At 47.1% G+C, this 27,728-nt stretch overlaps 1 protein-coding gene across 3 annotated transcripts; it reads left to right on the forward strand.

Moving 5' to 3' along the window:
• GNL3L (G protein nucleolar 3 like) lies at positions 1 to 26,054 on the forward strand. 3 transcript variants are annotated; one of them, XM_004284759.4, is made up of 16 exons: positions 1 to 119; positions 2,350 to 2,418; positions 8,854 to 8,894; positions 9,725 to 9,832; positions 10,567 to 10,683; positions 11,423 to 11,506; positions 12,036 to 12,171; positions 13,094 to 13,197; positions 14,931 to 15,075; positions 17,109 to 17,196; positions 17,682 to 17,856; positions 17,943 to 18,085; positions 18,377 to 18,513; positions 20,265 to 20,392; positions 23,912 to 24,131; positions 25,746 to 26,054. In XM_004284759.4, the coding sequence occupies exons 2-16, from the start codon at positions 2,400 to 2,402 to the stop codon at positions 25,826 to 25,828; spliced, it is 1,728 nt and encodes a 575-aa protein (XP_004284807.1). In that variant the 5' UTR covers positions 1 to 119; positions 2,350 to 2,399; the 3' UTR covers positions 25,829 to 26,054. The 3 variants fall into 3 exon arrangements, with proteins under 3 accessions (XP_004284807.1, XP_033270691.1, XP_033270690.1); XM_033414800.2 differs by lacking the exon at positions 1 to 119 and adding an exon at positions 174 to 192; XM_033414799.2 differs by lacking the exon at positions 1 to 119 and adding an exon at positions 337 to 355.
• The last annotated feature ends 1,674 nt before the right edge of the window (positions 26,055 to 27,728 follow it).

Genomic DNA, 27,728 nt, shown 5'->3' on the forward strand with positions numbered 1-27,728 from the left:
CCCGGGTACGCTCACAGCGAGGCTGGGATCCGGAAGTCGAAGTCTAATGCTGCGAGCGCAGTCTGTGGGCTGACAGTGTTGTACTGTCTTCTCTTCTCAGATCTTCGCCGGAAGTGGAGGTAAGGCACGACTCTCTTTTTTCGTGGTGAGCGCTCACCCAGCCGGCCGCGCCGAAAGGATCAACTATTTCAGGTGAAACCCGAGGCGCCCTCTGCCCTGGAATAGAGAGGTGAAGAGTCGGGCTCCTTCCAGGGTAGAAGGGCCCGGATGAGAGGCAGGGATTGCTCGCCTGTGGACATGCGCCCAAACACATTCTTGCGGGGTAGAGGGGCACGGACGCACCTCATCTGGACAGGTATAGACCCCTGGACACACTGTATGGAGAGTTACAGACCCCACTTGTGTGGAGAAGCGTCGAGTGCCCTCCTCCTTTTAGGGTAGTGAGGTTCCATTCCGTATTTTCCCGGTGTAGACAGGCGTGGACACCCCGAAGGTGTGGCGACATCGACCCCACCCGTAAAGAGACACATCTCCCTCCTCACGAGGCTGAACGGCGCAGATTTCTACTGGCGCTAAGGCACACAGATCCACCTCAGCGCACACCTTTTCCCTTAGGCAGAGGCTTTGATGTATTTACCCCCACCCCCGCCTGACGACCAGAATAGAGGAGCTCCGAAATTTTAATATACAGAGGAGTGAGCCTCCTTCCCTTAGCGTCAAGACCTAGAGACCTCCCTACCTCGCCCCCGTGTAACTAATTGACCGATGTCTCGCCCCCGCTCCTGCAGAGGCGGTAGACCACCCCTCCCTATGTGTTTGGAGGCACAAGTCTCATCCCACAGAGAAGCACGCAGATTTATCCCTTCTAGGCTAGAGTGAGTCCCCATTATGGAAAATCAGATCTCACCACCTCCTCCCCAGGTGCTGGCATACTGAATTTGTAAAGGCTTGACCCAAAAATGCCCTGCAGCAAACAACAGCAGACCTTAACCCATGAAGAGACAGTCAGAACTGCCTCTCCTGGGGTACCCGGGGAAGAAGGGCTCAGATTTATTCTCTTTTTTAGGTAGACACAGATCATCCCTCCTCTCCCCCCTTCCCCAAGGATTTAGAATCACCAACTGTAGGAAAGGAGAGACCCCAAGGGAGCAGAGAGGTGCCCTCCAATGTTGAGAAGCAGTGACATCACTGATCACCCCATAGTGCGTGCATATGGGCTACCCCCTTATCCGAGGTAGAGGAGCTCAGATCTTTTTCTCCCTATCCAGGAAAAAAACCCACAGGAACCCCCCCCCCACCTACTGTAAGGGCCGTTCCATTGAATGTATAGCTGCATTCCCCCCTCCCCCATGCAGAGAACCAGAGGTCCTTTTCCTTCAATATTAACACGCTGCTGACTTCAACCCGTACACGAGATAAACAGATCGTGCCCCATCCCATCTCCCATGGAAGGGGCTAGAGTAACCCACTGCGGGCAAGGTGCAGACCCCATTCATGCAAAGCTGCATAATTCCCCCCTTTGTTAGCATGGCACTAATGTCACCTTGTAGTGGAGATCGGTATATCAGTCCCATCTCATGGCCCTCCCTAGGATAAAGTGATTCAAAGTACCCCCCAGCCCCGGTCCCTGCACAACTTAAAGATGTAGACTTGTGCTCCTCTCCCATGCAGCGGAGATGCACACAGCCACTGTGCCGGTTTATCTAGTTCCTCTGTATCCTGGAGTAGAGTGACAAAAGGCATCCTGCCCTCCTCCCCCCTGTCACCAAGGAACAGACCCCAGCCATACATACAGGTGCACATTTTTCCCCCCTCCCCCAAGATTTTGCACTGACCTCAGTCCACATAGACATACAGATAAAAAGCCCTATTCTGAGGTCCCTTTTCCCCAGGGTAGATTCCTGGGATATGTCTTTTCCTCCCACTTCCAGGGTAAATGAGAACCCCCTATTTGGGGAAAAGAGGTGCAGTTAATACCCTTTGTAGAAACAGATTGTCCTTGCATACCACTCTCCCCTTAGAGAGGTTTAGTGCTAGTCCCTTACCTGGGGTATCCTATATCTGATGCATTGAGGCACTGACTCCACCCAGGAAGAGAGGTTTAGACCTAATTTCCCATTGGGTAGTGTGACACTACCTTCCCTGTAATATTATTATTATAATTAATTATACTCAGCCATACCAGGTGCCAGCTCCAGTATAACCCCTTCTCTCAGATTCCTCTAATTGTTAGGGCTTCCTTATCATGTTCTTTAACATTTTATTTTGCCTTCAGGGGGCTCAGAAGGGGCTTATAGCATTGTGGTTCCTCTCTCTGTCTTCAAATTGGTTCTTCTCTCATTCCAACAGGAAAAAAAAAGCCTGCAGATTTGAATCTACCTGCTTTCAAGCTAGTCATCATGGTGAAACTTAGACACAGTGAGTTTCTTTTACCACTTCTTCCCAATCCTAAGCTTTAATGAATATTCATAGTATTTTAAAAAATTTCCCAGAATGGGGCTTCCCTGGTGGCGCAGTGGTTGAGAGTCCTCCTGCCGATGCAGGGGACACGGGTTCGTGCCCCGGTCCGGGAAGATCCCACATGCTGTGGAGCGGCTGGGCCCGTGAGCCATGGCCGCTGAGCCTACGCGTCCGGAGCCTGTACTCCACAACGGGAGAGGCCACAACAGCGAGAGGCCCGCGTACCGCAAAAAAAAAGAAAAAAAAAATTGTCCAGACGCACAGTATTTGTAAATTGTCCAGTCAGTAATAGTATTTGCCTACCAGTGTTGTTGTGAGGATTTAATGAATTAAAATAGGTAGAACACTTAGAACAGTGCCTGGCACATAATAAGTGGTCTGTAAGTATTAGCTTTAAAGATTCAGCCTTCATTTCTCTTTGGAGTTTAGCCCCTCAGAGGATGCATACACTGTCTGCCACTGAATTATTGTCTGATCTCTCTTGAGCTTTGGATTTTTCTTACCTATGAAACAGACAGTGTGGATACATTGCTGTTCTTTCTGCCTTCAGGACTCTTTCCCTTTCCTTCTCATCCTTTAATAGGATAACTCTTGCTTGTTTTTCAGATTTCAACTTATACATCATTTCCTCTGGGAATCCCTCCTGTTAACCTCCTCCCTTGGTTTCTACTTGTCTGTGTACCCACAGGAACCAGGGCTGTTGACTCTATGATTGGGTCTGTCTCTTTCACAACACTGTTAACTTCTCACTGACATCTGGTTCATCTTTGTGTCCCAAGGGCCCAGCATGACCAGGAATAGCTATTTGGCACTTACTGTATGCCAGGCACTAGAATGTCTCAATTAATAGTGCTAACTCAATCCCCCCCTCCTCCCACCATGATGCTTACAGCCTAGAGGGAGAAGACAAATGTGATACATGGACTCTTCCTTAAAAGAGGGAAGGCAAAGGCAGTAGGACAGGTCTGGTTCTGTGCTTCCCTGCCTTTATCCTGCTATGGCCCAAGCAGAAAATGATAACATTTGGATAGCACACTGGATAGACTGGATGAGAATTGTGCAACCCAGTGGCCTTGTATTCTGTGTGAATTGTGGCCCTGCCTATGTAGGGCTTGGTGAAAAAAAATTCACTTACTTTATATAATCATAAAAATTTCATCAAGAATCAGACTTTGGTTATGTTAATACCAAAAGCAAATAATCATTTTTTCACGTAACACAAGAAAAGTGAACAAAAGTAGTTATACTCTATTTAAGAATATCAAATACAAGATAATAATAGAAGTATTATTTTTTAATTAATTTTTATTGGTAATAGAATTATTAATAGTGATGAAAAACAATAATTACCTGGTGAAATAGAGTGTATGCATACAAAGGAACCCTGGCAGTTTAAAAAAATGAGGAAGTAGTATATGGAAAGACTATTATATGGAAAAACTGTTAGATGGAAAGATCTCCAGGATTTGTTAAGTGAAAAAAGCAAGTTGCTGATAGGAGTACATAGTATGTTACCTTCCCTGGGAGAAAATGGAGGGAAATAAGAATATAAATTTGTATTTGCATAAAGAAACTGAATGATGCATCACAAACTAATAAAGTGGTTTCTTGTGGTGAGGGGACTGCAGTGGCTAGGGACAAGTGTGGGAGGGAGATCTCTCAGAATACATGGTTTTATTTTTATTTATTTTTCATAATTTTTATTGGAGTGTAGTTGATTTACAATGTTGTGTTACTTTCAGGTGTACAGCAAAGTAAATCAGTTATACTTATACATATATCCACTCTTTTCTAGATTCTTTTCCAACATAGGCCATTACAGAGTATTGAGTAGAGTTCTCTATGCTATACAGTAGGTTGTTATTAGTTATCTATTTTATATATAGTAGTGTGTATATGTCAGTCCCAATCTCCCAGTTTATCTCCCCCGCTTTCCCCACTGGTGACCATAAGTTTGTTTTCTACATCTGACATGGTTTTACTTTGGAACCATCTGACTGTATTACCTGTTAAAGAACAATCATACATATCTGCATTAGTGGGAAAATGGTGAACATTAAATTAAATAGAAAAACTTTACATGTGCACACAAAACAAAGACTTTCACTGTTAAATTGCAACTGAAGTCTTGATCAGACTAACTAGGATGATTGCAGCGGAAGATGGGGGAGGTGCTTCATGGTGCAGCTCCCTGCACCCTGGGCTAGAGATACCTTGGACCCAAATGGTAATGATAATGATTAAATCTGGGAAGGTTATTGAGAAGCCCTAGAAAGAGTGTTCACATACAGTTTCAACTGTTGTACGTTTTTGAATGGCTATTAAAAAGGAGGGTACGTTTTATCATTTAAAAGATTTACAACCATCAATGATTGGTGGCACAGGTATGTAATCCATCGTAATGACAGACTGGAATGTAAGCTGCACAGGGAGGGAAATAGGGTGGCCGTTGAATAAAGAACCGAGTGGCGCCAGTGTTTTGGAAGTCTCTAGGAGGTTGAACAAATGTGCTTGAAGATAGTTGAGAGGGGTGTCTGAGATTGCTTTCTGAAGTACAAGCAGTTATAGATGATGATCATAGATGTCACCAACGCAATGCGTGGGCAGGTGGCTACATGGAATGGGGATGTCAAGGAAGTGGGAAACCTGAGCATTGGAAGGGGCCCAGTGATCACCAAAGTTGCCCAGGTTGATGATGGCAGGAGTTCAGTTGAAAGTAAAGCTATGGACTTCCCTGGTGGCGCAGTGGTTAAGAATCTGCCTGCCAGTGCAGGGGACACGGGTTCAATCCCTGGTCCGGGAAGATTCCCACATGCCGCGGAGCAACTAAGCCCGTGCACCACAACTACTGAGCCTGCACTCTAGAGCCCGCGTGCCACAACTACCGAAGCCTGTGCACTCTAGGGCCTGCGTGCCCCAACTGCTGAGCCCACATGCTGCAACTACTGAAGCCTGTGCACCTAGAGCCTGTATTCTGCAACAAGAGGAGCCACCGCAATGAGAAGCCTGTGCACCACAGTGAAGAGTAGCCTCCGCTCGCTGCAACTAGAGAAAGCCCACGTGCAGCAACGAAGACCCAATGCAGCCAAAAATTAAAAAAAGATAATTAAGAAAAAAAAAGCTATGAGCTAGGTGCTTCAGTAAAAGAGGAAAAGTGACTCATAGGTGACAGGCATAGCAGCAGTCTCAAAAAAAAGTAGGATTCCCCCCTCCCCCCTCTTTTTTAACAAGAGGGAGAAATTGGTTTGGCAGTGGTGAGTCTGCAAGATACCTCCTGCACCTACTGGCTCCAAGGTATTCATGTTAATATAAACTAATAGCCACCTTTCAAGCCTGTAGGTGAAGCAGTGTCCTCAGGGGAGAGCTGAGTCTCTATTAAGGCAGGAGGTTGAGGAATTGTTCCCAAGAAAAGATGGAAGAATTAGGGGAGTGCTGATCTCCTAAGTGGGAGTTTCAGAGGGCATAGTGGGAAGTCGGATGCAGGGGTAGATGGAGGATGGGGGCAGAGTCACTGCCAGGCTGGGGATACAGGGATGTAGTGGGGTGAGAGTATGGGAGATGATGGATGAATGGAGAGAGCCACCTTTGAGTATTGATATGAGAGTTGGTGGATGGAGATATTGGTGGTCAGAGAGATTTAAGGAAATTCTTCAAGGTCATATAGCTAGGTAGTTATTGAGCCAGAACAGGAACCTAGGTATGGCTGGCTAAAAAATGGTAGCTGTTTTCTCTCTGAAGCTATTAAAAAACAGTAACAGCGGCTCCTGGGTGTTGCAGTGTTGTGAGTAGTGACTGCACCCCTACCCTCTTCCTCGCTTCTCCTCCCCTCTCCTTCTCCTCTCTGAAGCAGACGTTTTTCGCCACTTTAAGTGATGTATTTTCTTTCATCGTGTGCCTGTATCCAGTGCAGGCCCTCATTTTCCAGGGAAGTTAGGCCGATGGAAATTGTTGAGTAAAATGGCCAGACCTGGTTCCTTCCAAACCTCACATTCTTTTCATTGCAACATGAGTACTTTGGAAGAAAAGGAGACTTGGTATCTGATTTTTTTTTTGTTATGGGGAAATTAGGCCCATTCACATTCATTATGATAACTAATATGTTTGGTCTGATTTTTACCATCTTATTTTATATTTTTTGTTTGTTTCTTCTTATTCCCTTATTACTTTTAAAAAGTTTAACAAGTTAAAAAGAAATCCTCCACCAGGACTTAAAATTACGTTGGTAATTGCATTCATATTTATATCAAGCATAACTAAATTTTTTTTATCACTTTACCAAAGTTAAATAACTATTTTTGCCCTACTCTTCCAAAGTGAGACCTTTAGCATGATTTTATACTTATTTTTGCTGGTATACTTCCTCAAGTAGTTTTACCAGAAAGGGAACACAGGTGGTAATCTTTGTACATGTCTGTCTTTTACCTTCACGTAAGAGTGAAATATTGATCAGTTATAGGAATTTAGCTTGGAACACGGTCCCTTGTCTCAGTACTTTGTAATGGTTATTCTTCTGTCTTAAGTGTTCAGAATTGTGGATTTGAGAAGGCTGTCTGCTTCTCTCACATTTGTTGGGAATGCCTTCTGTTTGGAAGTTTACAAGATTTTCTCTTTATCCTTGGAGTTCAGAAATTTCATCAGTGTATGCCTAGGGCATATGTCTTTTGTTAATCTTCATGCTCCATGCGCCTTTCTAGTCTGAAGCCTCAGTCCTGTTTTCAACTTGGGAAACTTTCATCTATTATTTTAAAAAACAATTGCTTCTCCATTTGTATCTTTTCTCTTTCTGGAACTCCTGTTAATTTAGATACTAGCTCTCCTGAGTCCATTCTCCATTTTCTGTTTTTACATTTTTTTTTTTTTAAGTTGTGGCGCGCGGGCCCAGCAGTTGTGGCTCGCGGGCTCAGCCGCTCCGGGGCATGTGGGATCCTCCCGGACCAGGGCCCGAACCCGAGTACCCCACACTGGCAGGAGGACTCCCAACCACTGCGCCACCAGGGAAGCCCCTGTTTTTACTTTTCTTTGGATTTTTGTCCTGTTTTAAGCAAGCTCTTCCCTTGGCCTTCTAGCTTATTAATTTGGTTATTAGTGATGTCTGTTTTGTTTTTCACTACATCAATTGAATTTTTATTCAATATCAAATTTTGGGAATCTTTTTCTCACACAGTTCATTTGAAGTATCTTCTTGAATCTCTTTAAGAACTTGCAGTAGTATTTATTTATTTAATTAATTTATTAAAAAAATTTTTTTTTGGCTGTGTTGCGTCTTTGTTGCCTCGCATGGGCTTTCCTCTGGTTGCGGCAAGTGGGGGCTACTCTCTGGTTGCAGCAAGTGGGGGCTACTCTTCGTTGTGGTGTGCGGGCTTCTCATTGCAGGGGCTTCTCGTTGCAGAGCATGGGCTCTAGGGCACAGGCTTAGTAGTTGTGGCACACAGCCTCAGTTGCTCTGCAGCATGTGGGATCTTCCCAGACCAGGGCTCGAACCTGTGTCCCCTGCGTTGGCAGGCAGATTCTTAACCACTGTGCCACCAGGGAAGTCCTGCAGTAGTATTTAACTCCTCTGTTTCCTACATTAACTCTGCTTTGGCGTGAACCACCTAGTGTGATTGGGGAGCCTGTTCTCTGATAATCTCAAGCTGCTCCTATATTTGTTTGTAGCATATATCCTGACCTTCCAGAACCTCCCCCTGTAAGAATTCCTTTAGCCCCCTTGCAAATGGTGAGAATTAAGGGAAGCCATTCTTTCTGAGAGGCCAGCTGTGAAGGAGATGACAGACGGGACTCCTCATTGAAGTGGGAAGAGGCCCCTTAAGTTGCTGGGCTTTGTTAAGGCGTGATTGTAGAAGGTGAACTCTCTCCTCCTTAAATCAAAGGGAGGTTGCAGTTTAGCTGTGTAGTGCAATTCCCTTTGGAGGCAATGACATGAGCAGGGTCAGCAGGAAGGGACAGTTCTCTCCCCATGTGCTGAGGGCATCTACTCTGGCTTAGCTGGCTGGGACTCCTCAGAGTCCCTAACCAGGGACTAACCAGGGTCCCTAACTCTAACCCTAACCCTCAGATCACTTTCCCATGCTACCAGCCCCCCACCTCAGCCTGGTGCCAAAATTGTTGAGCTGCCCCAGCTAGAAGTTGGAAGAGAGAAAGGAGTCAGAAGCGCACCTTCAAGTTGCTCTCTTCACAGGATTCCCTTAAGAATTGTTTCAGTTTGCACTGAATACCCCGAACATTTATATCCAGTACCTCCTCTGACACTGTTGCTGCCAGCTCCGTGTCTGTCTTGTGCGCCTAGACAGACATGGTGTCTGAGGCTTCCTTAGGTTCCCAGTGTGGCCTGACCTCCATTAAGGTTCAACAAATGTTGGGTAGGTGGATGATGGCTTTTTTTTCTTTCTTTAGAAAATAAAAAGCCAGGTAAAAGTTCCAAAGGCTGCAAGAAGGTAAGTTGGTTCCACGCTCAGGTAAGGTATACCCATTGTTGACGACAAGGTCAGGAACAGGTTACCCACCCTAGAAGAGGCCCACAAAACCAGGTAGATATTGGGTGACTCCAAACAGAGCACTGCATTGGAATCAGTAGATCTGGCTTTCCCTCCCTCTCTGGGTGGCTTCAGCAGAGAAGCAGCAGCATTTATTAAGTTCCCACCACAAGCCATGTACTGCTTTGTGCTTGGTTTACCTTGGTTAGGGATTGTCATCATCCTATTTTTTAGATGAAGAAACTGAGCCTCAGTGAGAAAGTTCTTAGGTTCAAGGTAGCACAGCTAGGACTTGAGTCTGTCTAATTCCCAAGTCCCTATTGCTCATGGAGAGGAGGGAGGTTCAAACAGTCTTTGGCCCCAGCTCCTGGATCTTCTGGTCCTGCTGGGAAAGTTGTGGACACGTAGGACTTGGGTCAGAGCAGCGGTTCTCCAACTTTAACTAGCCCTCCAGAATCACCTGGAGGGCTGGTTAAAACACAGATTGCTGGGCTCTACCCTTGAGTTTCTGATTTGGTAGATCTGTCTTGGCATCTGATAATTGGTATTTCTAGTGCCTAGGTGATGCTGTTACTGTTGTTCCAAGGGCTGCACGTCCCTGCCTGGCTAGGGGAAGAAGGGTCTTTTTCTAGTCAGATGGGCAGACCTCTGGGGACAGAGCCCTTTTTGTTTGCTTCTCTCCTCTTTCCCCCAACAACTACACTTCTGAGCAGCTTTAACACCCGCTGGGAAGGGTGATTTCCATGTGTTCATTAAGTCTGTTCATTTTTTCCCTGTTGTGTGGTGACCAGCCTGCAAAGCAGAATGGGAAGAAAGCAGCCACCAAAGTGGCCTCCGCTCCCCAGTTTGTTCACTCCAATGATCATGCCAATCGGGAGGCTGAATTAAAGAAGAAGAGGGTAAGCCCTTTCCCTTGGAGAGAGAGGGCCTGGCTTGACTGCCAGGTCTACAGAAATGTTGAAAGGCAAAGGCCAGAACTGTTAGGGTTGTTGAGGCTGTTTGTGGAAAGGGGAAGAGAGGGCAGTTGCCTTGATACTTGATTTAGTGTCCATTTGCTCACCTCCCAGTCCATGGCTGTCTGGTTTATGTTCTCATTGCTCCACTGGAATGACCCCTGCCAGCCTCACCAGCATGTTCTCTGATATCAGACTCATGGATAACTTTCTTCCCTCATGTTATTCAAATTCTCAGCATTTGAGACCATGATTTTTTTTTTGAAACACTCTCACTTTGGCTTTCCTGTCATCTCACTCTCCTGGATGTCCTTTCTTTTCTGCTGTCTCTTGCTGCTCTGTAAATGATGGAGCATCCCAGGACCTTGTTTTCTTTTCCTCTCTGGTCTTAAGTGCTTCCCGCTACTTAGAACACATTCTCTCTCAGCTTCACATATCTTCCTTGTATTAGTGTCTGCCATACTTTCCCTTCCTTCATCTCTTTGTCTTTTTCTTTCTCTCAAACCCCTTATCTCTTGCTGTCATATCTTCTCCCTTCCTGTATCCCTGCTCCTCCCACCTGTGCCATGTCACACTGTTTTCTCCCTCTGTCACCTGCTCCCTGTTACTCTTGGTCTTCCATCCCTCCCTTAGACTGCAGACCTAGTCAGCTACAGCCCTGGTGTGCGTTCACTTGTTAGGTTGAGGAGATGAGGGAGAAGCAGCAGGCTGCCCGGGAGCAAGAGAGACACCGACGCAGGACCATTGAAAGCTATTGTCAGGATGTCCTGCGACGCCAGGAGGAGTTTGAGCGCAAGGTAAGAGAGCAGTCTTTGCCCCTGGGTAGGACTGGTGTGGGTTTGCTCAAAAGCATCTTTTGCCATTGATCTGTGAAAAGGAAAGAGGAAGGGTGTGAGATTGTTGGAGGGGGAGTAGAGAATCAGTTCAGAGAGGACGGGAAACAGTAGGGACATGGAGGGAGGGTGAGAGGGAGGTGAAGAGCCTTATCTGTGACTGGACAACCCTGGTTAGGTCCTTTCTCCCAAGCTGGAACCCAAAGACTGGGGTCTGGGAGTGGGGAGGCGTTGGACTAGGGGACAGGGGGAGAGAAGGAATGAGAACGTGAGGGGAAAGTTAAGAGAAGAGTCTTCTTTCTAGGACCTCTTACTGCCTTTCTGGCATATAGTCTCATCTCACAGAATATATACTTTCCAACTTAAAGTTCCTTTTCTAATATAAAGTACACATTTTGCTTCCTCCATCCCACATTCCCCATAGATTGTTTTTCTCACTTATACCTCCCTCTTACATTCCTCCCTTATACACTCAGGTGCAATCCCAGGCCTCTAGCTGGTGCTCAAACACACACTTACAAATAGGCACACACATGGACCATGTGGGTCTATCCTTTCTTCTTCTAGTTCCTGGCTTTGTTGGCTGATACAAGCTGCTCTTTGGTGGGCTGGGACTCACATGGCTCTCCCAGCCTCCCATGGTTGCCAAAGACAGCTCTCACTCTCTTTCCTCCCCTGGACCATTGTCTTTTTTTCCCTTTAGGAGGAAGTTTTGGAGGAATTAAATATGTTTCCTCAGTTGGATGATGAGGCCACAAGGAAGGCTTATTACAAGGAGTTCCGTAAGGTATGGAGGCCCATTTTTTTTTAAATTTTTATTCATTTATTTATTTTTTGACTGCATTGGGTCTTTGTTGCTGTGCGTGGGCTTTCTCTAGTTGTAGTGAGCGGGGACTTCTCTTGGTTGCAGTGCGTGGGCTTCTCATTGTGGTGGCTTCTCTTATTGCAGAGCACAGGCTCTAGGCATGTGGGCTTCAGTAGTTGTGGCACACGGGCTCAGTAGTTGTGGCTTGTGGGCTCTAGAGTGCAGGCTCAGTAGTTGTGGTGCTCAGGCTTAGTTGCTCTGCGGCATGTGTGATCTTCCTGGACCAGGGCTTGAACCCGTGTCCCCTGCATTGGCAGGCAGATTCTTAACCACTGCACCACCAGGGAAGTCCCGGGGGCGCATTTCTTAAGGCCCTTTAGGGAGGGCATCAATCCAGTGCTGTCTCCTCTCTGCTTCTGTTTTTCCTAAGATGGAGACCTCTTCTTTCATGGGCCTGTTGATTGCTACCCAGTTCTTTCCCTGCCTTCATCCCTCATTCCCTGCCCTGCAGGTGGTGGAATACTCTGATGTGATTCTAGAAGTCCTGGATGCCAGGGACCCATTGGGCTGCCGCTGCTTCCAAATGGAGGAGACTGTCCTGCGGGCAGAAGGCAACAAGAAGCTGGTCCTGGTCTTGAACAAGATTGGTGGGTATTGGGCAGTATTGGGTAAGGCAAGGCAGGGACCAGGACTTGTTGAAAAACTAGCTTGGACCAGACCCTGACACCCAGCAACTCAGTGGTATCCATAACAGTTGTGCAAGGTAGGAATTCTTGTTTGAGTTTTTAAAGCCAGGGATTTGAGAGGTGAAGTCACTTGTCTAAACACACACACACCACACACACAGTACAGCAGAAGTTGGGAATGGAGTTAAAGCCTGTCTGCCTTTCAGTCCCCTGTTTTTGCCATTTTGAGCTTTATCTGTGACTGGCCAACCCTGGAGAGTTCCTCTTTTCTCCCAAGCTGGAACCCGGACACTGGGGCAGAAGAGCACATCGGCTCACGAGTCACTCAGGTCTGGGTCTCATCCCAGTTTTGCTGTCTGTTTTCTCTGGGATCTCGGACAAGTCATGTCACCTGAGAGCTTCTGTTTCTCTAGGTGTAAAATGGGCTGTGATTGTCCCAATCTCATAGGATTGTTGGAGAATTAATGATAAAGTGCTTGGTACATACATGTTCAGTTCTTCATAAATGGTAGCCATTTTTGTCAAGGTTATTCTTGACATTTGGCCCAACCTAGAATGATCCAGGGAGGGGTGGGAAGCACTGTCTTTGGGAGGCCTCTGGTACCCTGGGCCCCCTGGTCTGGAAGGAAGGCATCTAGGACCATAGAGCTGTTTACCCATTCTCCTTGAGGAAACAGGTCTCCTCAGGGAGGGCCAACTGGTCCCCTAGACTAGACTGTCCTTTCTAACTCTAACCTGGGGACTGGACAGGGACTGTCAGTGCTAGGGAGATATCTGTTGGCAGGAGGTGGGCCAAGTCTTAGATGTGGGTGGCTGCATCTTTAGAGTGAGCCATCGAGGTGATGTTCTCCTTTCCAGTCCTCTCTGTTCCTATTTTCCCCAGACCTGGTCCCCAAGGAGGTTGTGGAGAAGTGGCTGGAATACCTTCGGAATGAGCTGCCAATTGTGGCTTTCAAGGCCAGCACCCAGCATCAGGTCAAAAACCTGGTAAGCTGGGGCCAGGGACATCTAGCCTCTTTCAGGGTAGCCTGGGGCTACACTGTTTTCTAATTATATCATTAACATAGAAATGTGTTTTCAATGTAAGATATTAAAGTATACAGAAACATTTGTTGCTTTGATGGAGAGAAACTGGGTCCTGGGGGACATTTGTTTTTTCAATTTTGTACCAGGTATAAAACTTATTTATTTAAAAAAATAAAGTAGAAAAAATAAAAACAATTACAGTTGACCCTTGAACTAAACAGGGGTTAGGGACATCCACCTTCTGCACAATGGAAAATCTGTGTATAACTTATAGTTGGCCCTTCATATCTGCAGTTCTGTATCTGCAGATTCAACCAACTGCGAATCATGTAGTACTATAGTATTTACTAGTGAAAAAATTTGCATATAAATGGACCTGTGCTGTTCAAACCCGTGTTGTTTAAGGGTCAACTGTATAGATGGAAGCTTGAATATCCTTACGCTGGTACCTCTAATTCCAAACTCTTTTATCCATATCCAGAAGTAACCACCATTGTTAGTTTGGTGTGTATCCTTCCAGATGTTTTTCTGTGCTTTATATTATATGTGGATGTGTTTATAAAGAGAAAATAGTGTTTACGAGTATCATATATGTCATCCTGCATTTTGTTTTTTTTTTCCTTGAAGATCTTTCTATAGAGTTCTACCTTTTTGATGCTAAATAAAATTAGTTTCCAATTTTTTTTTATCATTATAACCAGTACTACAACATGTACTCTTACACGTCTTGGCTAGTGGGCAAGTGTTTGTGTAGGTTGGGCACTGAGAGGTAGAGTGGCTGGGTCATAGGCTTTTTGCATTTTACATTTTCCTAGTCACTGACAAATTGCTCCCCAGCACCCCACCTCCTCCACCCCCACCCCTCAGTGGCTGTACCAATTTATCTTCCCACTAATGGGATAGATGAATGTGTGAGAGGGCTTATTTCCCTACACCCTTGCCAACATTTGATATCATTAAACATTTAAATCTTTATTCATCTGGGAGAAACATGATATCTCCTTTATGATTTTTTGGCCTTTTTCATGGCAAAAATGTGATAAGCATCCTTTTTTAACAGTTTTCTTTCATTTGTGTTCCACTTCAAGGATATAGCTCCTTAATCTGTTTCTTATTAATAGATATTTAAGTCAATTCCTATTTTGAAGTACTGTGGTAGGTAAGTAAGGACAGAAGAAGAGCCGAAAGGGCATTGTAGGCAGAGGAGGTAGCATCAGGAGTAAGGAGATGGAGGCCGAAATGACCTTGACCTGTGTGAGGAATCAAGGGAAGGTAGACTTTATGTGGGCCAGGCACCATCTCTTCTCTCCACAGACAGGGAGGCAAACGTCCCCACTGTGTAGGCGAGGTTCACTGAGGCCCAGAGAATGAAATCAGAATTTGCCAGGCACACGCCTGTGAGAGGCAGAGCTGAACTCAAACCTGGCCTGCCTAGAGGCAAGGATGCTATCCTGCCCCTGCTGAGGGAGGCAAGAGACAGGCAGGGACAGAGAAGACTGGAGGTGCAAAGACAGTGGAAAAATAGGCCTTGTGGAAGCAGGGAAATGGCAGGTATTCAGGGCCTATGTGAGAAGCCCTCTGCTTCAGGCTGGGGGTTTCAGTGATCACAGGGAGGCGGCCCTGAAAGTTGGAAATCTGAGCTGAGACCACATCTCCCACCTGATGCCTCTTCTATAATACCCCTCATTTTCCAGAATCGCTGCAGTGTGCCAGTGGATCAAGCCTCTGAGTCACTGCTGAAAAGCAAAGCCTGCTTTGGAGCTGAAAATCTCATGAGGGTTCTGGGGAACTATTGCCGCCTGGGTGAAGTGCGCACCCATATCCGTGTGGGCGTTGTGGGTAAGGCCTTGGGGGAGGTCATGGGACCCAGGCTTCTTCCTTGTGCAGGGGCTTCATTGGGGCAAAGGATTCTGGGAACTTCATGTTACTTTTGTGGGGGGAGGAGAGGAACTGTTCAGGAAGGGTCTTGTGATTTGTAATTTGGATAGGTGGACGTGGGAAGGCATACTCAGGATCACCACCATGGTTTGAGTGTTAGAACCATGGACCAAAAGTGCGGGGCCGGGCTTGGAGTTGGCCTCATCTCATTCTACCAGAGCTGTGGGAGGGAGGGGTGAACACCTCCCTTTCATAGATAAGAACACTGGGGCTCAGAGGAGGGAAAGGGACTTGTAGGGCTCAGCCCTGGGTGAGACAAGGCAGAGCTGAGGCTCAAACCTGGAACCCAGGGTACTGAGGGAAGGCTGGTGGGAAGGGAACAGGGAAATTGAGAGAGGCAGAGATAGACCCGCAGGGAGAGGAAGTGAAGGTGGACACTGAGAAAAAGGTATAGATTTGCATACCTGAGTAGACACAGAAGATTTGAGAAGCCAAATGGTGGGATTGGTGGGGAGTGGAAAGGGAAGACAGATGTGAATGACAGAGGCATGCAGAGAGAGGGAGATATGATCACAAAGAAGTGTGCGCAGAGACTTGCAGAGAAACATAAGAGGGCTAGAGACCCTCCCATGTAAGTAGAGAGGCAGACATGCATACCCAAGGAAAGAATGAGTGAGTCAAACACAGGGATAGAGAGAGATTCAGAGGGAGATACACATAGAGGCAGGAACAAAGATGCAGACACAGAGGAATGCACCCCCAGACCTATGCACACATACAGATCCACAAACACATGTACACATCCACATGTATGGAGACATGTACAGACCCAGAGGCAAAATACATGCAGACCAAGCTCTTCCCATACACTCACCCAACTCCGCTTCCCCTCCCCAATGAAATAGAGCCACGGAGAGACACGTGCCCGGATACACTCGACCCTCAGACATAGTCACGCCCCAGAGTCACAGAGACAGATACACGTCTATGATGAGACGGATATATATGTATATATAGAGAAATAGAGATACAGAGGGCATTAGGGAGGCACAGAGAAAAAGAGACACAGTGGAACACGTACGGAAGGACATACATGTAGAGAGACAAGCCCATGGAGAGAAGGAACATGTACAGAAAGAGCTGAGAGGAGCTGACATAGAGGGAATTACAAAGAGGTAGAATTGGTGGGGTGGGGAGAATTAGAGAGAAAGGACAATGGCCAGAATGAGATACAGTGAGACAAACCGGCAGAGAAAGAGGTGCTTAGATACACAGAGATACACAGACAAAGAAAGATGTGATAGAGAAAAAGATGGAGTGAGAAAGACAGAAATGGGAAAAGCAGTGGTATTTAGAATGAGAACAACCAAGAGACAGAAGATATACAGAGACTTCTATACATGAGGGATATATACACAGGCACATCTGTGAGGGAGCAGTACATGTGTAAGTTCTAGCACACAGAGAAAGAGAATGGTGGGAATGAGAGACCCAGTGAGGAAGAAATAGACGAGGACATCCATAGGCTGAGAGGTGCTCACAGATGCCCAAACAAAAAAACACGCACCACAGGCAGAAAGCTGCTCAGAGACTGACATCTGGAGATGAGCTCCCCCCACCCCCTGCCAGGTGAATTATATACCAGGATGGATGATTCTGTCTTACAACATTTCCCAGTGTCCACCCTCCACTGGATTTTGTCACAGAGGCCTTGCTTTGAGCGTCTTTCCCAGGCTGTTTGTAGGTAGGAGGTGAGTGCCACATCTAGAAAGAGGGACACGTCTAGCCAGGTTGCTCACATATGGAGGAGAGGGGTAGAAAGACCATGGAGGGGGTTGGTCAGGGCCTTGGATGGGAAGGCAGGAGGCCAGGCTCTGTTTTTGGCTCCCCCATGGCCTGGTCACACTGCCCCTGCCTGGGCCTCCCACACACAGGCTGTCCCAGATATTCTTGAGGACCCTTCCTGCCCTGAGCCATCTGCTGCTCCTTTGTAGGCCTTCCCAATGTTGGGAAGAGCAGCCTGATCAATAGCCTGAAGCGCAGCCGTGCGTGCAGTGTGGGAGCCGTTCCTGGGGTCACCAAGTAAGCACCTGCCTGCTCCCCCACTTCACAGATCCTTTACCCTACCATTCCCCCAACTCCCACGCCTTCAGCCCCTGTCCCTTATCTTGGACCAGCCTTTGATTCTTCCCTGGGCATGGGAGTCTCACTAATAGCCCTCATTTACCTGGCACACCCTGGCTGTGGGTCAGGCACCCAGCTGGGTGTTTCCCCCACTTAGCTCCTTGAAGCCTCCCGACACCATGCAAGATTGGGCTCTGAATAAGCAGCTCCACTTCCTCGGTGAAGCAACAGGCTCAGAGAGTCAGAAGCTTGCCTGTGGTCCTGCAGCTCAGTCCCCGGTGGTGGAGGCTAGACTGGAATCAGACCCCATATCTCTCCGCCTTCACCTGTGTGCCATCTGTCCCACCCCTTCTCTCAACTGGGTGCTTGGAGCCTAGAGGATGCCAGGCACATCTGGGCTTATCACCGTCCTGTGTCCTCATATCTCCCCTCTCCCACCCCAGGTTCATGCAGGAGGTCTACCTGGACAAATTCATCAGGCTGCTGGATGCCCCGGGCATTGTCCCAGGACCCAACTCGGAGGTGGGCACCATCCTGTGCAACTGCATTCATGTGCAGAAGCTGGCGGATCCTGTGACCCCAGTGGAGACCATTCTTCAGCGCTGCAACCTGGAGGAGGTACGCGGGCCTCTTGCTTATGCCCTACCCTGCTCCAAGGGCCCTTCGTTCTTCCTCATGATTTCTCTTCTTCCTCTCTTCACCAGATTTCCAGCTATTACGGTGTCTCTGGGTTCCAGACCACTGAGCACTTTCTGACTGCAGTGGCCCACCGCTTGGGGAAGAAGAAGAAGGGGGGCATATACAGTCAGGAGCAGGCAGCCAAAGCTGTCCTGGCTGACTGGGTGAGGTGAGGAGGGGGCTAGGTGTAAGGGTGAAGCCTGCTGGGAGTCAGGCTCCATGAAGGGGATCATCTGTGTTCACTGCAGCGGCGGGGCAGCCTAACTTCTTGGGTAGGGAAGTCCAAGGCACCAGGTCACATCCTGCTTGGCAACTTAAGCCCAGTGATTATCCAGCAGCTCAACCTCTTGTTCAGAAGCAACTGTCTGGGTTTTCTAGTTGACCCTCAACTCATTCTCTCTTTGATTGGTCATTTGTTGTCTTAATGAGATCACCAATTTCTTCCCACCTCCCAATTCAGCGGGAAGATCAGCTTCTATACACTCCCACCCTCCACCCACACTCTGCCTGCCCATCTCAGTGCTGAGATCGTTAAGGAGATGACTGAGGTCTTCGACATTGAGGATACTGAGCAGGCCAATGAGGACACCATGGAATGTAAGTAAGGGCGAGTAGGTTGGCCTGCCTGGCACCTGGTCCTGCCCTAGTAGAGCCACACAGACCTGACAACAGGTCCTACATTTGACCTCCCCCTGCTCTGGCTCTACTCTGACTTGGGGAAAACTGTTTAACTAGCTTTAACCTTAATGTCTTTTCCCACAAGGTGGAGAATTGTAATCTGGGTCATGGGAATATGGGGGTGGGGTGGGGTAGGGAGGCAGCTGGTTGTGGGCTCTTGGTAGATAGGAAAAAAATCAGCAAAGTACCTGGAACACGGTGAGGTATTTACGAAGTGTGAGGTTCCTTTCCCCATCTCTTGAGGCCTGGAGTGGACTGAGATACTCCTCTCAAAAACCCCTTCTCTCATTTTGCTCCAGGTTTTGTCACAGCCATTGCATGTCCATTTCTAGATTTTTACTTTTATCCACATTGGCAGGTGAGGCATCTGAGACACAGAAAGGTGATATTTGCTAAATGGTGCATGGTCATTGACAGGCAGACGTGGCATTCAAACTAGCTCTCTTGCCTTGTTTTGAAGATTCTCCCAACTCAGTATCTAAGTGGTTAAAAGAATGGACTGCCTGGATTAAAATTTGAGTGTTGTGTGGTGCTGTACAAGTTCTTAAGCTCTCCATGTCCAATGATGTCATCTGTAAAATGGGGACAGTAGCACCCACCTGATAAGATAGTTGTGAAGACTTATTTGATATGTAAAAACACTGCCTGGCATATAGTACATGCTTGGTAAATATTAGCTGTTATTAAGATGGTTATTTGTTGAGGTATAGAGGTATGACTTTCAGAAACTCCTGTAGGAAGTTTGTTCTCTTCAGATACTCTACCATCTGCAGCTCTGGTTGATGGCTCCTTTCTTCTCTATCCCACCCAAGGAAGGTACCTGGTGATCTCTGGGCCTGTCTGTGGACACTCTGGGGTAGTGGAGAAAGCCTTGGCTGGCCTGGCTTCTAGTTACCCTGTTTCTCTTGAGGGCCAGTAGCTTTCCTTCTCTGGGCCTTTTAGTGTGCTTGGATTACAAATGAGGACAAGAGGCTTGCCTACCCCCATGTGGCTTTGGGCAAGTCAGCCCTTTTTCTGAACTTTGCTTTTCTATTAAGTGGGTAGCTGGGAGGAATTAGTGCTCACATTTTTATGATGATGCTTGACTCTGGCTGTGTGTGAGGGCAAGCAGGGCTCTGGCAGTGAGAATGTACTTTGGCAAAAGATAGAGATCCCGGAAATTGAGAAGAGGGAGTGGTTAATAGTGAGAATTTCCTAGTTGCCCTAGTGTTGAATCTTGAAGATTAGGGATTAGAGGCCCAGGGCAATGGACACATTTGTGGTTTGCACTGGAGGCCAGCTCTAGGCAAGGCACCAGAGAGAGAGGGAGAGAGGCCCGGTCCTGGGGAGGGAATCCCAGTAGCTGCCATTTACAGAGCAGTGTCTCAGGCCAGTGCATTTCAGGTACCCTCTGCTGTAATTCACAGCAGCCCTTTGTTATAGGGCTTGTGGCATTCTCATTTTCCAGATGAGGAAGCTGAGGCTCCAAGACCAGCTCCCAGCAGGCGAGTACCCTACTGCAAAACCCACATCTTGAATCCTTTGTCATGTGGCCTCCCAGCAGGAATAAAAGAGCCTTCCCTCCTGACTACCCTGGGCAGCGTCCACATATCCTTTCCACTGAGGCCTGACCAGGGGGCTAGTAGCAGGGAGGAGCCAGGGCCCTGACAGTGGTATTTATTGTGTTAAAGGCTTGGCCACTGGAGAACCTGATGAGCTGTTGGGTGACATGGACCCGCTCGAAATGGAGATCAAGTGGCTCCATTCTCCTATGGTGAAAATAGCAGATGCCATGGAAAATAAAACCACGGTGTATAAGGTACCTGTTCTCTTTCTTCATGGCAACACTCTCCTCTACCCCGGGCTCTGGGAAATGGTCAGTCCCTTCCACCTGGCTCCCACAAGGTCCGCCTATAATACTGGGGAGATGCGGGTTGTTCATTCATACCTTGTGGGCTCCCTGGGTGCTAGGCAGGGTGCATCCTTTGCCAAGCAATGGCAGGTCCAAGGAGGAGGCATGCTCTCTCAAGTAGCTTTCCCAGCCCAGCTCTAGCCTAGAGAACAGGATCCCTGTCTATCCACCCGCTTCTTCAAGTTACAAACCTGGGCAACCCTGATTCTTCCTTCCTTCTAACTAGTATCCTGGATCCTATATACAGTCAGTCACCAAGTCTGTGGCTTCTCCTGCCTAAATCTTAAGAGATGCTCTTGGCCTCTTTCTATTCCTACCATTCCTGTAACCCTAACCTAACCTTCCAGTTGTCTCCCACCTGGACATTTGTTCCATATGGCAGGTCCCAAAGGTCACCTGCCCTTTCATGGCTCCCCAGGATCAAGTAGATATGCTCTGCTATGATCTCTGGAGGCTTTTTCAGCCTCTATGTCTGCCAGTCCCCCATCGCTGCCCTTCGAGAGGTCACAGTTTAGTGGTTTCAACCACGGATATCTACACTGTGATGGGAGGCACACAGGCTGGGGTTGGGGGCAGAGGTTGGAAAAGCATGGATCTAAGGGCCCTAACTAACCTATAGTACTTGTGGGTCAGGGAAGTATTCCAGGGGGCCTTGATGCTTGTGCCACGTCTTGAAGGTTGAGGAATTCTCTGGGCAAGGGGGGCAGCAACCTGTGGTCAGGGGCTCAGCCAGTGTGCGTGCCAAGACCCAAAAGGGTGAGAGCGTGTTATTTTGCAGAAATCACTAGTGGTCTGAGGTGACTGGAGTGAGGGTAGAGGCGGGGAAAGATGAATCTGGTGTCAGATCATTGAAGGCCTTGAGTTTGACTTTAAACCATGGGTAATAGGTAAACACTGAAAGTTGTTTATGTTTTGTGGGGGAGGGGAGGCAAAGGGTTTAAAATTTTTTTCCCATTTTGTTTATTTAAGATATTTTTTTGATTAGGTACATGGTATAAAATTGAAAAGGTAGGATATTCCCTGGCGGTCCAGTGGTTAGGACTCCACGCTTTCACTGCTGAGGGCCTGGGTTCAATCTCTGGTCGGGGAACTAAGATCCCACAAGCTGTGTGGCGTGGCCAAAAACAAAAAAGGAAAGGTAAAGGGTATACAGTAAAAGTAAATCTCTCTCCTGCTTCTCTCTCCCAGCCACCCTGCCCCCTCCTGAGTGTCCTTTCAGAGCTACTCCATCTTTATACACACATATATATATAAAAGCAGATAACAGATCTATTTCAATGCTTTTTTAAAAAATTTTATTTATTTATTAATTTATGTCTGTGTTGGGTCTTCATTGCTGTGTGTGGGCTTTCTCTAGTTGTGGTGAGTGAGGACTACTCTTCGTTGCAGTACATGGGCTTCTCACTGTAGTGGTTTCTCTTGTTGTGGAGCATGGGCTCTAAGTGTGCAGGCTTCAGTATTTGTCTTGCGGGCTGTAGAGCGCAGGCTCAGTAGTTGTGGCACACAGGCTTAGTTGCTCCGTGACATGTGGGATCTTCCCGGACCAGGGCTCCAACCCATGCCCCCTCCATTGGCAGGCGGATTCTTAACCACTGAGCCACCAGGGGAGTCCCAACAGATCTATTTCAATTCAAATAGTCGTATGCTGTTTTTATTGTTCTGCACATTGCTTATTTCACTTACAAATTCATCTTGTAGATTGTTCCACATGATTACTTAAAGAACAGTCCTTCATTTTTAAAAAAGAAAATTATTTATTTGGCTGCATCGGGTCTTAGTTGTGGCACACGGGATCCTCACTGTGGTATGTGGGTTCTTCATTGCAGCGCGAGGGCTTCTCTCTAGTTGTGGCATGCGGGGGCTAAGTAGTTGTGGCACGTGGGCTTAGTTGCCCCGCGGCATGTGAGATCTCAGTTCCCTGACCAGGGATTGAACCCACGTCCCCTGCATTGGAAGGCGGATTCTCAACCACTGGACCACCAGGGAAATCCTCTGTCGTTCATTTTTGATGGCTATATAATATCTGGAAGGGTTTCTTAAGCAGGGAAGCAACATGGTCAAGTTTATGTATTAGAACTATCACTCCAGTGGCTGGGGTAAAAATCAAGTTGGAAAGAAAGGAGCCAGAGTGGAGGTAAGAAGTCCAGGAAGGAAACTGTTGCCTGAGCTCTGTAAGAAATGATGAGGCCTGCATTGGGGCAGTGGTAGGAATCACGCCATTCCCATCTTCACATAGTTTCGAAAGTCCCCCCAGTGCTTACAGGAAAATCAGTTTAAAGTTGTGAGTTTAAGGCCATCCCCTGATATTTCTCACTGAGCCCATAAGCCCCAGAACATACCATTTTTCCTCAAGGACCAGCAGTAGTTCCCTACTCCATACTGCAAATTCTAGGCTCAGGTTCAGGGCCCTGAGTAGGGCCACTCAATTGCACAACTCCATTTAGGAGTGCTATGTTGTAAATGGTGCCCCCTCCCACCCCCGCAACCCCATAGTTGTACAGTGTGGTAGCCTTGCCTTTTACCCACTGTAGTGTAGCAGGTAGTCATACATACAGAATCCTGACTGCTTGGGTTCTCATTTATTCTACTGCTTACTAGCTGTGTGACCTTACGTGCCTTGTTTGTCAAAGACATTGTTGCAAGGATTAAATGAGTTAATACACAGGTGTGTGTGAGTACATGTATACATATACATATGTATGTATATGTATAACACACACATATATGTGTATGCTTAGAAAGGTACGTGGCACATAGTGAGCTTCCTGTCAATATTACCTTTTACTGACCACATGTACCTTCTGTTACAGCCAAATAGACACCCTTTTGGGTGCCCAGGTATGCTCTCTGCTTTTCCAGTGTTCAGTCAGGAATGACCCTTCCATTAGCAGAAGTATGTTGACCACCACCATCCCCTCAGCCTCTGTCACTTACGCTGCATTTCTTTGGTGGGCACTTACTACATTCTAACTTGAGGTGTGGTTGGGTTTTTTCCTCTTTAGCCTGGTTGCTTCCTGAAGGTGGGACTGCATCCGAGCCATTTCTCCAACATTTCCCCATACAGAGCTAGGCACAAAATTGGTGTCAGAACATATTTGTTAAATTGAGTAAGACCTTGAAGGGTCACTTGAACAAAGAATCATTGAATACCAATTGTCATTGACAAGTAATTCTGCTTTTTCATTTTATTCTTGTAAAAGCCATGCAAGCTACCTACTGTCCACCCTTATTTGACAGATGAGCAAATTGTGGCTGAAAGGATAACTAAGCACCTGCTAGTCTGTGGTGGAGCCAGACTTGAAGCTTATTAGTTCTGTGTGGCTCCAAGGCTCCTGTTCTTATGCAAGCCTGTCCTTGCCTCCTCTGCAGAAGTCTTTGGAGGTACTCTGGGGGCCCAGACCTCACTGTTGTCCTTTCTTTCCCCAGATCGGAGATCTCACTGGGTATTGCACCAATCCAAACCGTCATCAGATGGGGTGGGCTAAGCGCAATGTGGACCTTCACCCCAGGAACAACAGCTCAGTGGATGTCTGCCCAGTGGACCGCCGCCCGATGCTACAGAGGATCATGGAGACAGACCCCCTGCAGCAGGGCCAGGCTCTGGCATCTGCCCTGAAGAATAAGAAGAAGCTCCAGAAGCGTACAGGTAGGGGCACTTGACCACAGCCCTGTGCTCCAAAAAGAACCTACCTGAGGCCTTAATTAGGGGCTCCTGAATGAGCATCTCCATGTGTCCAGCCCCGGGCCAGGGTTAGGGGGCAGGGAGGGGTTAGGAGGCTTACCTGCTAGCACAGTGGTTCTCAAACTTTAGCTTGTATTAGAATTGCCTGGAGGGCTTATTAAAACACAGGTTTCTGGGACCCACCCCCAGAGTTTCTAACTGAGTAGTTGGACCTTGGGTGGGTGGGTGGCAGGGCGCTGAGAATTTGTGTTTCTAACTGGTTGCCAGTTAGTGGTGATGTTGCTCCTCTGGGAACCACACTTGGAGAACCACTGGCCTAGTTTTATGTATCAAATACCCACCATTTATTTATCACCTGCTTTCTATGTGTTAAGAAGCTTTCAGGCTATATATGTTTACTTTATCAATAGGCGATATATTCAAAATCCAAAGGGTACAAAAGAATATACAATAAAATGTCTCCTTCCAATCCCACAGTCTTTCAGGCATCCCTCCAGAGGCAACCAGTTAATTTCTTGTATCTCATTCCTGAGATAGGTACACAGGCAAATATCTGTATATTCTTTGTTCTCTTTTTGTAGACAGAGGCTAGTCTCCTGAACATATAGTTTTGCCACATCATTTTTCCACTCAATATATATTATAGATATTTCCCCATCAATTCACAAAATAACTTCTCCCTTCATTTCAATGGTGGTCTGCTGTATGGCTGGTCCATTTAGGTCTTCATGCTATACTAATTTTCACTAACTCATTGCAAAAGTCTTATTCTCATTTGTTAAGTGAGGAAACTGGGGCCCAGAGACATTAAGTGACACACTCAAGGTATTTGATGGGGCCAAAATGCAAACCTAGATTTGACTGATCCCATGAGCCCTGTTCTTTGAACTAGACTATGTTCATAACCATTCGCTCTTGGCCTGATTCCACGCTGAGTCCTGGGAATACAGAGATGAATTGCTCTTGAACTGCTGGTCTTATTGGGGAGTGGGGAGGAGACGAGAAAACAGACATTGGCAACACAAAGTGATCACTGTGAAGACATAGAAAGCACAGTGCGGGAACCTAACCCAGCCTGGAGGTCGTGGTGGGGTAGGGGTGATCAGAGAAGGCTTCCAGAAGGAGGTGATGTCTGAGGGGAATCCTGAGGAACAATAAGGTGTGGCTGGAGGATGGAGGTGAGCATTCAGGCTCAAAGCCCCTACTGCCATCCTGCCCCTTTGCCGTGAGAGCTTTGAGGGTCATGGCAGAGTGCTAATAAGTTCAACACAGTAAAAGAAAACAGCTGTTTTGATACTAGGAAGAGAAAAATACTTGAAGCTCAGTACTCTGACACTCTGAGATACAAGCTATTTTGGGGTGATCATTTCATAGGTAGACAAATGGGTCTTCCTGTGAGGCTGAGCAGTGGCTGCCATTAGCTCACCAGTTGTTTTGTTTAGTGTTGGGTGGGGAGGGGGCGGTTAGGGAGCCAGTTTGGGAGTTTGGTGCAGACCAAGGTAAATGTAGGCTAGCTCCTGCAGGCCTCCTGTTGGCAAGCCAGCCACCAAGTGACTGCCCATTTTTCTCCATCTGCAGATAAACTCGCCAGCAAGCTGTCTGATTCCATGATGTCCGCCCTTGACCTCTCTGGCAATGCTGATGACAGTGCTGGTGACTGATCCACTGATCTCACCTCCTTCCCCCACTCCAAGCATCAGTTCCAGTGGAAATAACAGATGAAATGGTTTGCTTCTCCCTGAAATTAAAAGAGCCCCTTCCCCCAACCCCCCTTCCCTCCATTCTCTGGGAAAAAAAAGTCCCAAGTGTCTGAAACTGACAAACCCAATACCCTTATTTAATCTGTACTCTGTTTTCAAGAGAAATTAAAAAAAAATTATCAGCAGATCCCTTATGCTAACAATTTATCCCCCACCTTATAGGTTGGGCTGGTTGGAGGGCCGACCCCTCACAAAACCCTCTTGGAGAGCTAAACATGCAACTGGAGGCTAGGCTGCTCGTAGATCTGGGGCTTCCTCGGTGGTGGGGGGGGTGATGATTTCTTTACCAGTCTACAACAAAGCTCAGCAGCAAGCCATCCCTGCAATGGGCTGCAGGTCACACATCTTCCTCCCACCCAAGCCCACAGATCCTCGCTTGGGTGGCAGCAGGAGTAGGGGGAACAGTGATGAGCCTTCTGAGTCTCTGGAAGGGTTTAGGGATAGAATAGAGGAAAGAAGACAACACACAAGCCTGGCTGGTGCTGAGGTGTGGTAAGCACTGCCTGTTTACACAAAGGGGAAGAAAGGTACCTCTTGGTAGGTTGCTGCTGTGGGGCATTTCTGGGCAGACTGTGAGTTGGAATTGCTTGAACTGAAGCACTCTGGCTGGGACCCGTCATTGTGTGACCACGTCTCACCCAGCACCAGCATTTGAATTCCATGATTCAAAAGAGTTCTGGTATCATTTATTCATAGGCTGCATCCTCAAGAGCTGCTATATCAGGGGTATACCAGCAAACTCCTTTTCTGGTGTCTAGAAGACATTATACCCCATAAAAATATTAGCCACCTCTTCTGGGGGAGCATACTCCATCAGAAAAAGACCCAGGCAGTGTCAGGGCCCCTCAGAAAGGGACTAGGGTAAATGATGGCAACAGAAACACAGTATATTACTTTACCAGGGGTTGTTTGGGTTATGCATAGGACCTCAGTTCCTAGCAGTCTACCTGAGACTGGACATGTTTGAAGGGAATGGGTGTTAGATTGCAGGCTTTGCCCCCCACCCCAAACTTCCACATCATCTGTGGATCCACAGCCACATCTTAGCCTTGCCTCTCTTGCTGTCACCCTATTCAAATCCTGAGACTGGAACCGTGTGATGGCCTGATAGGCCCTTGGTTGCAGGATGGTTGGCAGGGAAGTGCAGACCACTTCTGCATTCTGGGGCAGCCAGAGGAGAGAATTACATACTGCTTGAGCACAAACTGAACCAGACCCTGAAAACCTGTTACCTTCTTTAGCCTTCAATACAGCTCTGCCAGTAAGAGGTTAGTCTCCCCATATGAAAGATAAATAGGCTCAAAGTTGTCAGGAAGTACCCAAAACAACATATTAAGTGGTGGTGCCAGGATTGGAACCCAGGTGTGATAAAAACATTATGCAGTCCCTTTCCTCTGCATTGTACTGCCTCCTTAACATTAAGTACCTACGGTGTGCCAGCCTCTGTTATCAAGTCTTTTAAATACATTCTCTCTTTTTTTGGCTTTAAAAAATAGGGCCTTAGGGAGGGAGACGCAACAGGGAAGACATATGGGAACATATGTTTATGTATGACTGATTCACTTTGTTATAAAGCAGAAACTAACACACCATTGTAAAGCAATTATACCCCAATAAAGATGTTAAAAAAAAAAAATAGGGCCTTGATAAAATGCCACTCCAAATACTCTTTAATGGGGTCCAACTTACTTTACACTATCCTATCAAAATCTCCTGATAGATAATAGTGCTACAATGAAAAATTGCATACCAGGACAGCTAATGCCATTTTATAACCATATGGCAATTCATAATTTAACTT

This window comes from Orcinus orca, chromosome X (genome assembly GCF_937001465.1).
Source record: "Orcinus orca chromosome X, mOrcOrc1.1, whole genome shotgun sequence".
Lineage (NCBI taxonomy): Eukaryota > Metazoa > Chordata > Mammalia > Artiodactyla > Delphinidae > Orcinus > Orcinus orca.

Coding starts and splice junctions, on each gene's coding strand:
- GNL3L (XM_004284759.4), top strand. Junction 15,076..17,108: donor TATCCGTGTGGGCGTTGTGG/GTAAGGCCTTGG, acceptor GCTCCTTTGTAG/GCCTTCCCAATGTTGGGAAG. Junction 20,393..23,911: donor ATAAAACCACGGTGTATAAG/GTACCTGTTCTC, acceptor TTCTTTCCCCAG/ATCGGAGATCTCACTGGGTA.